Below are 13,111 nucleotides of genomic sequence, written 5' to 3' on the forward strand. Positions count from 1 at the left end.
GTCCCAGTCAATATGTGGAAAATTAAAATCACAACCTTATGTTTCTTACAACAGTCTGCAATCTCTCTACAAATCCTCTGAATCCCATGGACTTTTGGGTGGTCTATAATATACTCCCATTAACGTGGTCATGCCTTCCTTATATCTCAGGTCTACCCATAAAGCCTCACTAGATGAGCTGTCCAGTCTGTCCTGGCTGAACCCTGCCATGATATTTTCCCTGACTAGTAATGTCACTCCTCCCTCTTTAATCCCTCCCACTCTATCACATCTAAAACAAGGGAACCCTGGAGCACTGAGCTGCCAGTCCTGCCCTTCCTGTAACCACTTATGGCAACAATGACATTATTCCATGTGCTGATCCATACCCCAAGCTCATCCGCCTTCCCTACAATATTCTTTGCATTGAAATATATTCAGCTCAAAACATTAGTCCCACCATACTCGCCCTTTTAGTTCCTGACTTTGTATGTAGGCAGTAATATAGGTACTGATGTAGAACAGAGGGACTTTGGAGTACAAGTGCATAGTTTCCTTAAAGGGGAGTCTCAGATAGGCAGGGCATTAAAAAACCTTTTGGCATGTTGGCCTTCAACAGCCTTGGCATTGAATATAGAAGCTGTTTGGTTATGTTGCAATGTAACAAAGCATTGGTGAGGCCACAGCTGGAGTATTGTGTTCAGTTTTGGTATCAGTGATTGGAAACAATGATCAAACTGGAAAGTGTGCGGAAAAAGAGATTTACAAGGATGTTGCCAGAACTCAAAGGACTGAGTTACAGGGAAAAGTTCACACGAGGAACTCTGCAGATGTTGGAAATTCAAGCAACACACATCAAAGTTGCTGGTGAACGCAGCAGGCCAGGCAGCATCTCTAGGAAGAGGTACAGTCGACGTTTCGGGCCGAGACCTTTCGTCAGGACTAACTGAAGGAAGAGCTAGTAAGATTAGAAACTTGTCATCAGGTGCACAGCCAACAAGTGTTTCATGGGAATACGGGCCAAGTGCTGGGAAATGGAATTTGCTTGAATGAACGTCTTGATCTGCATGAACACATAGGAGCCGAAAGATCTTTCTCCATGCAGTATAAGAAGTAACTAAAAGATGAAGACCAAAGCAGTGAAAGACATGACACCAAGAAAATCAGATTTCACGTGCTTGTAATCGGCTACTCCCAGATCATTGCCCTCTGACACCTGTAAAACAATTGATGGAGCTTTGCAACATTCTGTGATCACCAGAGATTCATTAATATATTTGTTTTCTATGAGGCTAAAGATTGTGTGTTCAAATCCCACTCCAGAGAATTGGGCACAAAATTTATCCTAAAACTGAACAAATGCTGCATTGTCAAAGGTGCTGACCTTAAGATGAACTATGAAATCTAAGTCCTTTCAAGTGTACATAGAAAATCCTATGGCAAATTTTGGAAAAGAGTGGACAGTTCTCCCCTTGATGATTCTAATCTTCCATACACCATCACTACAACAAGTAATTGAATCTGGAGAATGAAAGTTTTTGGCATTTTTCCTGGATCAGTTCAAAAAAGTACTTCATTGGCTAAACAGCATATCAGGACACCTTGAGATTGTGGAAGATGCTGTATTAATGCAAGTCTTTTCACAATATTTACATCAGGTCCTTTGACATCCATTAACCTCTCCAACCCATTTCCAAATGGTAAAAAATAGCTTCTGTTCTTATTTAGTATACAAAGTGTATTTCAAATACAGATTCTACCTTTAGCTTTGCTTCTTGATTTCTAAAAATTCACATTATGCATGCTATTCAAAAAGAAGTTGAAATAGCTTCTTTAATGTAGGAGGGAGACATTAGGCTAAATGCAGGAGCATCAGCAAGACATCTCGCAAGGTTTTGCATTGTTGGGATTGCCTCATCCTTTACTGCTGGATAGAAGTTGTAATATGCTGAGAATTTTATTTTGATAACATCTTTCATCTATTCAGTCTGTCAATAGCAGGAGAGAACCTGCATCTGGGAACGCTATATAAAGAAAGTGAGCATTATGTTGCTAGGTTAACCTACTGCAAGTTGTAAGTTATTTTGCATTTCTATTTTGTCTCTCCAGAGCAAATGAACGGCCAGGATTTGTTACTGTGGAACACAAGCTGCGTGAATTCTACTACACCATTTCAAAGGAGTAGAATACTTAATAAGAATCTTGCAGATTCTTTAGATAGAATTTGATAATATTTGTATTTGCCATGCTGTTTATAAGCAAGTTATACTCAGTGATAAAAATGAAACTGCCCCAATGCAATATATATGAAATAAATGTAGAAAGAACAAAAAGCTTTATTTCCACCTGGGAGATGAAGACCTCAAAGAGCAAACTGTTTATTTCAGGATTCTATCAATTTACCCTTTATCGTTCAGCTGGTTGTGTGACATTCACGGTATTTAAGGAATTGACCCTACATAGCCTATGCTGAATCCTCCATCAACTATTTTTCTAAAGAACAGTAGCTTCATTGGTAATAGGGATCTTACAATAGAAACATTGGCTTAAGTTTAATTTTGCCATATCTGCACTGCTTCAGTGTTTCCAAGAATTCAAAACTCGTAAAATTTAATGATAAGGTACTTCTTGATTTATATTTACCATGGTAAAAGGCAGCACAAAACACTGTCACTCTTGAGTCAGTTAAATATTAAACAAATATTCAGGTATTTATATGCAAAGCAATGCAGTTTAAATTTTCTGTCTGTGATTTAGAAAGAGGCAAGTGGTTTGAGTTGTAAGTCACATGATTACGTGGTTTTGGAAACAGATGCAGAGGAATGTAATAGTTAACTGTATTAAAAGCTGCTTCCATTCCGTTCCTACATCCAACCTGACCGTGTAAGACTCTGCATATGTAGCACCACTGGAGGGCCGAGTTTCTCATCTTAATACATTTGTCATGTGTCCAGACAGATACTTAAGATGGGTTAGTAAGTTTAACTATGGGACCAAATGATTTTCCAAGCTACTTGAAACTCACATACAAAGAGCTAAATGACTGCCAGGCAATTACCTCTTTAAATACTACGGTATTTATGGTAGCCTTTTTGGCTGCTGCCTTGAAAGACCCTATTCATGGAATGTGTTGTTTTGGGTGAATGAATGGATGGATAGAGAACTTTTCAAAAGAGGCCAATAAGAAAGAGATGTGACATTCTATAACTAAGGAAGCGAATGTCCATGGTGGCTGAAGAAATGGGGATATGCAGAAGGTGAAAAAAATACCGGGGAGGGGGGAAGGGGTGGGGTGGTTGAACCTTCAAGACGAATGGAGAGCTCATGTTAAGAGTGATGTGCTAGAATTGTCTAAAAGGGCAGAATTAGGTGCTTAGAAACAAATACACATCAGGATGTAGCTGAAGGGGCAATTAGTCACCTTTCCTGCTCTGTTTAACCTCTTGAGCAGATTTTTCTACTGAATTTGGAACTTTGAACCCCCAAGTCTTCAACATCTATTCAATAGTCAAGTTGAAATTTACTCGTACTTCCTTTATCACTCAATGTAGTTGGTCAGAAAACCTGAACAAATATATCATTTTCTTTCACACAGTGCATGGTGCATCTCTAGATCTGTACACCTGGGTGGACTGCGGCAGCTGGATCTCTAGGAGTATTTGAAGAGGTGGTGGACACAGTTTTGAAACAGTGGGGAATTGAGGCCCTTGGGGAATTGGCAGAGAAGATAAGATGAACCTGGTGCAGATCAGCCATGATGGTCTTGAATGGTGAGGCAGATTTGTGAGTCCAAGCGGCACACTCTGCCCACTATTCCTCTTCCGAGGGTGTGTGCTGCGGTTGTGTGTGTTCGTGTATGTTTGTGTGTGTGTGTGAGACGTCTGTGCATGTTTTGCCCCCATCACTTTCGACTTCCAGCATGCCAGCAACTCAAAGTTTAGCCCAGAACTTAAAATTGATGGGAATATACACAAAATGCACTGAGAACTAAGAATGTGAAAGTCATGATCACATTTTAAACTACAAATTTTTAGTTGAAGTTTGAATAAGAGATCCGTTTATCTGACTACAGTTAAAATACAACAGAGCCTATCATATTGAGATTCTACCTGCAACCTTGTTAGATCAGGCAGGTTACATCTACCTGTAATTAACATTGCTATCACATTGAAACAACTTAATATTACTGTATGATATTACTGAATCACTAAAATTTTTGTGTATCCACTTGACCAATAACTCACCAAATGGAAGATTCTGCTTTCAAAACACAAGCTCAAATGTTTCAAGATTCATGAAGGTTAGATCATTGGGACTCAATGTGTCTTGCCACCTGGCATGGGAGAGGCAAGAAAGAAAACCCAGTATTAATAAAGGAAGCTTGCTCAGGAGAGTCACAGATGATCACATGGATATTATAAGAAGAATTCTCTTCAATACAAAGTGATTTCTGTCCCAGTCACAGACAAAATTGCAGACATTAAGTTAATGTAATAATGATGTGCCTTCCTACAATTTATGTCATTGTGATGCGTAATTACGAAAGATAGAAAAGATGTACTAAGTGTTTTCATTAAAGTTGTGCCTTCTTAAAGCTAGAGATAATACTGAATCTGTTAACATGACCAAAGTTGGTCTGAAGTTCAAGATCAAAGCCTATAAGTAGAGTGGTAAGGTAACAAATTTAATGGTTAAGGAAATGTAGAGCTCTTTCAGTCTGGCTCCTGCCTGGATCAATTGAAATTACCTGCTGCTTTGTGGTCATGAGTTATGGAATTGTACTGTCAAGAATTTGCAAACTGAGCCAAAAGGGCCATAATTGTAAAAAAAAATTAAAAGTAGAGTACAATGTAAGACCATGACGACAGCCCAAAGCTAGTTAATAGTAATGCCATTCCCACATACTCTGATTCATTCTCACCCATAAGTGTATATTAAAAGATGTGGACAAAACTATCAAAGAGCAGACAAAATTCAGAGGGAGTACATCCAGTAAATTTTAATCACAATTAGAGAGCATTAGTATGCATCAGTTTCCTTTCTGTGAACCAATATTTATGGACTATTTCTGTACCACAAAATATGGGTCAAATCCAGAAAATCTTTATACAAGTCAGATCTATAATTAAAGTATAAAATATCAACAGAAAATTCTGGAAACACTCAGCTCGCCAGGCGACATACCGTATGTGGAAAAAGAAACAGATACGTGAAAACTGAGAAGGACACCACTTCAGCTGGGACGCCACAAAGTTTCTAGCACAGGCAAACTTGAAAGAACCATGAGAACTTTTAGAAGCATGGTACTCTTCTGATAACTCCATAAACAAACATATCGAAATAAATGCCATATCTGAGCCCCTAAGAGCCAAAGGACTGCGAGCCAATAGAATTCAAAGGTCAACTGATGTGGTAGCCAATCAGGACCGAAGCAAACGAACAGGAGCAGTCCCTGAGAGAAACTCAAAAAACTGCGCACTGAGAAGGTCACCTCTACTGGTGAGGAAACGTCTGCAAGCCAATTGCCAAACTCGGCGAACAATACAGCATCAAACGCCTCAAACTGAGCTACCAACATTTACCACCATCCTAAAGAAACAGTTAACATTTCAGTTCTGAGACCTTTGGTCAACCAGTTAACCACAGTTCAGTTAAGGTTTCAGTTCTATGGAGGGTTTCAGAGAGAGTTTTTCTTTTCACAGATGTTGTCTGGCCTGCTGAATTTTTCCAGCAATTCTCTATTTGTTTCTGACTTTCCCATTATAGTAGATTAGTTCAAATCCAAAGTTAAATCCTCCTTTAACAGGTTACACTATTTTCTCTATAAAATGCAGATAAATACCCCTGTTCCACATTGGTTGTTATCAGTAAGAAAATGATAGCAGTTCCTATTATTTACATGTGTATCCTTTTCTAATCTCCATCATCAATTATTTGCTAAGTTTTAACAAGCTTAAAACTTGGAAAAGGGCCTAGTGTAATGATCAATTCCATAACAGACATTAATGTCAAACGTGGACATGTTTTAGGGAAACATTGAATATTGAATCTGGCACCTTGTCTACAGAAGAGCCAAGTTATCATTTAAACATGAAGCATTAATGTTAATTACGTAGGGACATAAGAACATAAGGAATAGGAGCAGGAGTAGGCCATCTGGCCCATCGAGCTTGCTCTGCCATTCAATAAGATCATGGCTGATCTGTCCGTAAACTCAGCTCCATCTACCTGCCTTTTCCCCATAACTCTTAAATCCCCTACTATGTTAAAATCTATCTAACTGCATCTTAAATGTAGTTAGTGAAGAAGCCTCAACTGCTTCCCTGGGCAGAGAATTCCACAGATTCACCACTCTCTGGGAAAAACAGTTTCTCCTCATCTCCATCCTAAATCTCTCCTGAATCTTGAGGCAATGTCCCCTAGTTCTAGTCACACCGACCAATGGAAACATCTTTCCAACTTCTATTTTATGTATCCCTTTCAAAATTTTGTATGTTTCTATAAGATCCCACCTCATTCTTCTGAATTCCGGAGAGTACAGTCCCAGCTGACTCAATCTCTCCTCATAGGTTAACCCCTTCATCTCTGGAATCAACCTGGTGAACCTCCTCTGCACTGCCTCCAAAGCCAGTATATCCTTCCTCAAGTATGGAGACCAGAAATGCACACAGTACTCCAGGTGCAGCCTCACCAGTACCCTGTATAGTTGCAGCATGACCTCCCTGCTCTTGAATTCGATCCCTCTAGCAATGAAGACCAACATTCCATTTGCCTTCTTAATAACCTGTTGTACCTGCAAGCCAACTTTTTGCTATTCATGATCAAGCACTCCCAAGTCCCTCTGCACAACAGCATGCTGCAATCTTTCACCATTTAAATAATAATCTGCTCTTCTATTATTCCTTTCAAAGTGGATGATCTCACATTTACCAACGTTGTATTCCATCTGCCAGACCTTGGCCCACTCACTTAACCTATCTATATCCCTCTGCAGACTCTCCACATTCTCTGTACAATTTGCTTTTCCACTCATTTAGTGTCATCAGAAAATTTTGCTACGCTACACTCAGTCCCCTCTTCCAAATCATCAATGTAAATGGTAAACAACTGCGGGCCCTGCACTGATCCCTGTGGCATCCCATTCACCACCGACTGCCAACCAGAGAAACACCTATTTATACCAACTCTCTGCCTTCTATTGGTTAACCAATCCACTATCCATGCCAATACACTTCCTCCGACTCTATGCATCTATATCTTTGTTTATAAGTCTCTTGTGCGGCAGCTTATCGAACGCCTTCTGGAAATCCAAGTATACGACATCTACCCGTTCCCCTCTATCCACTGCACTCATTATGTCCTCAAAGAACTCCAATAAGTTTGTCAAACAAGACCTGCCCTTTCTGAATCCATGCTGCACCTGTATGATGGAACCACTCCTTTCTAAATGTTTTGCTATTTCTTCCTTAATGACAGCTTCAAGCATTTTCCCGACTACAGATGTTAAGCTAACTGGCCTATAGTTGCCAGTCTTTTGCCTACATCCTTTTCTAAAAAGTGACGTGACATTTGCTGTTTTCCAATCCACCGGAACTTACCGAGAGTCTAGAGAATTTTGATAAATGATTACCAACACGTCTACTATAACCTCCTCCAATTCCTTCAGCACACTGGGATGCATCCCATCAGGACCAGGGGACTTATCTACCTTCAGGCGCTGTAGTTTGCTCATCACTATCTCATTAGTGACAGTGATTTTATCGAGGTCCTTACCTCCCAATTTGTCCATAACATCCTTCTTTGGCATATTAGATGTGTCCTCCACTGTGAAGACCGATGTAAAGTAGTCGTTCAATGCCTCAGCCATTTCCTTATCACCCAATATCAATTTCCCTTCTCGTCTTCCAAGGGATTAAAATTGACTTTAGCCACCTGCTTCTTCCACATTGTATATTTATAAAAACTTTTGCTATCTGTTTTTATATTTTGTGCTAATTTACTTTCATACTCTATCTTCCCTTTCCTTATTTCTTATTTAGTTGTTCTTAGCTGCTTTTTAAAGTTTTCCCAATCCTCCAGTCTCCCACTACTCTTTGCGACTTTGTACACATGAGCTTTTAATTTGATACTATCTTTTATGTCCTTAGTTATCCAAGGCTGGCTCTCCCCACACTTACTGTCCTTACTTTTGACTGGAATATACTTTTGTTGAGCCTTGTGAAAAATCTCTTTGAAAGTATTCCACTGTTCCTCAACTGTCCTACCAAATAGCCTGTGCTCCCAATCCACATTAGCCAACTCCTCCCTCATCCTGTTGTAGTCTCCCTTGTTGAAGCATAATACACTAGTTTTAGATCTAACTATTTCATCCTGCATCTGAATGCAAAATTCAATCATACTATGATTACTCTTTCCAAGAGGATCCCTGACTACAAGATCGTTAATCTTACCTGTCTCATTGCACAGGACTAGATCTAAGATAGCATTTTCCCTTGAAGATTCACTAACATGCTGCTCAAGAAAGCCATCACTGATGCATTCTATGAAGTCCTCCTCAAGACTTCCTTGACCAACCTGATTCACCCAATCTATGTGGAAGTTAACATCCCCTATGACAACTGCCACTCCGTTCTTACAAGCCTCAGTTATTTCTTGGTTAATCGCCTCTGCCACTGCAATATTTTTATTAGGTGGCCTATGGACAACTCCCACCAGTGATTTTTTTCCCTTTACTATTCTTAATCTTGTTACGTACCCCGTAACTGGGTTGCCAAACCAGCAGAAATGGATCACTCAGTTGGAGTCTGGATTACTAGAACTAAGAAAGTTTTATTAAAGAAACAAGCAACACAGTAATCGAAAGGATAATAAATGCAACAGTTCAGCAATGATAAACACACATGTGCACAGAATTAAGATAACAGCATCAATCAAGCTCTATCGTTGTCTAGGGGTAAATGACCAATTTCAAAGTGACACAAAGTTCAGTCCTATTTAGTTCAATTCGCAGTAATCATTGCCATGGCGATGGACAACGTCGGGGAAGGGAGAGAGAGAACGGGAACGACTGATCATTCAAAACGGCTTCCACTCACAGACCAGCGATATTGCTCACAAGCAGCTTTCGGGTGGGTCCTTTGTGATGTCACCTGAGGTCACCGACTGTGACCCCTCCTCCAGATGCGGTCGATCCTCTGCAGTGAACCCGGCACCCAAGCGAGGGTGGACATACACCGGGTTCCCGCTGATCGTACCTTTCCACCCTGTGCGTTTATGGTCCGGTACTTTCCACCGACTCGTGAGAGGCGCACCGCTTCCAGGGTCTCGTTACCTCGGGTGTCGTGTGTGTCCTGCCTTAGCGAACCTGTCCCTTTTTATCCCCCTGCTGGGATATCGCCTGTCCATCACTTCAAACAGTTCAGAGTTCAAAGGGGGAGCCGCTCTAGACATCTCTCTCTCCCGTCCCTTCATTACACATCTCCAGATGCTGCTTCACTGTTCCTTATCTCTCCTTCCCCTGAGGACAGGTGGCAGACCAACTGCTGATGCCTCTGTTGCTAGCCCAGGCCAGCAAACATCTTAATTTATGTGTATTCTCGTCACAATCTCTACCCAGATGGACTCAACATTCTGCTCCGTAGATTTTATATCGATCTTATATCTCATACCCAAATTCCTGACTAATATTCTTAGCAAATGAGTGACTGCGTAATTTTATAAACTTGCCCTTAGGTTTTCAGTCTTAATGGTATTAATTTTTTTGTTTGTATTAGTTATCGGTTACTTTCTATTAAGTAGTTCCAAACTAGTCAACAGACAAAGCAATGTAATTGACTCCACATAATGAAAGACACTGAAGATCACTTGGAAAATGCAAGATATTTGCATTGCTGATGTTGGCAATTTGGTGGCATTCAAAGTTCAAAATAAGTTTATTATCAAAGTACATGTATATCACCATACACAACCATGAGATTTGTTTTCTTGCGGGCTTATGCAGTAAAACCAAGAAACAATAGAATAACTAAAGGCCGTACCCAACAGGTAACCAACTAATGTGCAAAAGACAACAAACTACACAAATGCAAAGGAGAAAATAATAATAAATCAATAAACAAATAAACAATAAATATCGAGAACATGAGATAAAGAGTCTTTGGAAGTGAGTCCATAGGTTGTGGGAATAGTTCAGTAATAGAGCAAGTGAAGTTGAGTGAAGTTATCCCCTCTGGTTCAAGAGTCTGATGTTTGAGGGGTAATAACTTTCACTGAACCTGGTGCTGCAAGTCCTGAGGTTCCTGTACCTTCATCCTGATGGTAGCAGCAAGAAGAGAGCATGGGCTGAGTGGTAGGGGTCCAGCTTCCCTGTGATAGCACTCTGTATAGATGTGCTCAATGGTGGACAGGGCTTTACCCATGGCAGACCGAGTCATATCCACTACTTTTTGTAGGATTTTCCACTCAAGGATAATCCTTATGGATTTAAAAATAGTATTTGTTTGAATATTATTATGTAAATGTTAAGAGAGCCACTTTGTGTATTAATGTTGGCTCTTGCAAGCGGTTCAGTGCATGCAGAAAGTTATTGTGACGCAGCAAGTACCTAGCTACTACCAGGAAACTAGTAAACCATATTCCCTCATAAAAGGGCATGAAAATTAAAACTGTAGGAGCATACATTATTTATTACTCACTATTATCTTCCAAAGCAGGATGATTCTATGCCTCACCAGGTCAAGGAACTATCAAGTCATATAGTGTGGGTAGTTCTTTCCTAGAATTATTCTGGCTCCTTGAAAAAAAATAGGTTTTGAATCATCTTCAATCTATTCCACAGAAAAACTGAAAAGCTTACTGGAAGTTTCCCAGTCAGAGCACTTACTCTGTGATTCCCTGGTCTGCCCATCCCTGTCCACTCACCCCTCCCCATGCCCTGGCATTTTCCCCTGCAGATGTAGGAGGATTAATAATTATATCTCCGGCCCCATCACCACCCAGGACCTAACCAACACATTGAAATGAGGTATAGATTCATGTGCACCCCTCCAACCTCATTAATTCCACTCTATGCTTTCAATATAACCTTCTCTATGTCAGCAAGAGCAAGTAGAGACGGTTTTGTGCAATATCTGTATTCTGGCCACTGTGATCTTCTTGAGCTTATGGTGCCATGTCTTTTCAACTTCCCTGTCTATTTATACACCATCCCATCTATCTCTGACTTTATGCACTGCTATGGTGAGGCCAAATTTGAAATAGGAGAACAATTCCTCATATTCTACTTGGGTAGCCAACAATTCAATGCTATGAACATTGATATCTCCAATTTCAGGTACCCACACATCCACTCGTCCACCTAAGTACTCCTTCCATTCCATTCCCACAACTTCCAGTTACCTAGCTTCATTACCAACTGCCCAACACCCACCCGTGACCTGTGATTCTTTTCCCTTGGTCCACCCTTCCCAAGCCTTTTGCATTTGGTTCCATCTGCCAATCACCCTTCATATGATTCTAAATAACCTTACAGAAGCTGTTTCTACCTTCCCTTTCTCTATCTCCTGCACTACACACATCACTACCCACCTCTCCTCTTTCCCTCTCTCTCCTCTCCCTCTCACCTCTACCCTGCCCTCTCCCTCCTCCCCTACCCCACTCTCCTTCCCCTCTACCCCACTTGCCACCCCTTCACTCCCCCTTTCCCCTCTCTGCCTTCCTCCTCCCCCTTATCCCTCCCTCTCCCTCCTTATAGGCTCTCCACAGGTCTCTCTGCCACTCTCATGGAGATTTGTTTCAACTCAGGAAGCAGATAGTCAAACAACACTGTACATATAGTCTTTGAAACAGTGAATGCTCAGACTTAATGGGTGCTGAAAAACCAGGTAGATTCTGCAATACTCTGATAGCTTCCTGCTCGTTAATACAAATAAAAGTTCTGGGTTCCTTAATTTAACTGATATTGAACTCACAAAGTGCCATTGCTTCCTTTGAGCTCTTCTTAGTCCAAGATTCTAAGTTATTTATCTTGACAATGCTTCAGGCTGAAACCCTTGACACCACTTCTTCCTTTCTACCGACCTTGCCAAACTCTCCTGTCCATCCACAAGAACCCAATCTATCATTCTCCCATCTCCTCTGAGCCCCCTTCCCACTATCACATCTCTCAGGCACCTGTGCCCTGACTCCACTGCCCCCGTCTTCTGACCTGGCACCCGACCCCAGCACCAACCCCCACCATGACTTTACCATCCTCTCTGATATTGTGCAGCCTTTCCACAGCAAGGGCACTAACGTTGTACTCTTTCGCCCATACCTTCAAAAGTTTCAGACCCACCCTCCTGTGATTTTTAAGCACTCCACCTCCATGCCTTGTTGTTTGGTAATGAGTCCTTAGCCCACCCCCTCTCCCACTGATAACCATTTCTCCCATCTCCAGTGCTCCTCTTGCCCCTGAACACCCTTTCGCACTGCAATGACTTTGCATTACAATGAAATTTGTTTTGTTCTATTTGTGTTCTTTAGTGGCCATTTTGTGTTGTTTATGTTTATGTTTTTCTTGTGAGTATTGCATGTCTAAAGCTACGTGATTGTGGAGCTGAGGAGGTACACTTTTCATTGCATTGTGCATACATGTACTTTTACATATGACAATCAACTTAACTTCAGCCTATTACCCTCTTCTAGTCTTTTCATCTCCAACTGCTTCAACAATGTGGGCCAAAAAGCCCGCACTGTTCTGTAATATTCCATGTTTGGTTAATTCAACATCAACCGTCTTGACTTCTGCACTCCCCCACCCACTCCAAACTCACCCCTCCAAATGTGTAGCGATCTGCTCACTCTGTACCATTTCCAACTTCATCATCAACCCCACAGGCGAGGGCGACACCATTTTGATCTGGCAAACTGACCTCGACCTTGCCATGACCAGATGGCAACTCCCAGACTCCTCCTCGTACCTTCCCTTACATCATGGGCCTATTGATGATCATTAGCTCTCTGTCTTTGTACTGTTATGGCTTCATCACCTCTGGAAGTCTCCCCTCTGCAGTCTACAGCCCATGATGACCAGTTCTAACTCCTACCAAAGATTCACAAACAGAACTACCCAGTGAGCAGCTGTCTGGCATTG

The 13,111-nt window shown here is 41.2% G+C and overlaps 1 protein-coding gene and 1 long non-coding RNA gene across 8 annotated transcripts in view; one reads left to right on the top strand and one right to left on the bottom strand.

Moving 5' to 3' along the window:
• syk (spleen tyrosine kinase) overlaps window positions 1-4,595 on the top strand; it is a 132,417-nt gene extending 127,822 nt beyond the window's left edge. For all 5 annotated transcript variants that reach the window (XM_063068928.1, XM_063068931.1, XM_063068929.1 and 2 more), the window contains one exon: window positions 2,089-4,595. In XM_063068928.1, the coding sequence (XP_062924998.1) occupies window positions 2,089-2,164 (76 nt within the window). In that variant the 3' untranslated portion in view covers window positions 2,165-4,595. The remainder of the gene's footprint in view (window positions 1-2,088) is intronic.
• The window catches only part of LOC134357394 (uncharacterized), an 81,895-nt gene continuing 73,004 nt past the window's right edge, over window positions 4,221-13,111 (bottom strand). For all 3 annotated transcript variants that reach the window (XR_010020617.1, XR_010020618.1, XR_010020616.1), the window contains one exon: window positions 4,221-4,312. This is a non-coding gene — a long non-coding RNA (uncharacterized LOC134357394). The remainder of the gene's footprint in view (window positions 4,313-13,111) is intronic.

Source organism: Mobula hypostoma, chromosome 16 (assembly GCF_963921235.1).
Source record: "Mobula hypostoma chromosome 16, sMobHyp1.1, whole genome shotgun sequence".
Taxonomy (NCBI): Eukaryota; Metazoa; Chordata; class Chondrichthyes; order Myliobatiformes; family Myliobatidae; genus Mobula; species Mobula hypostoma.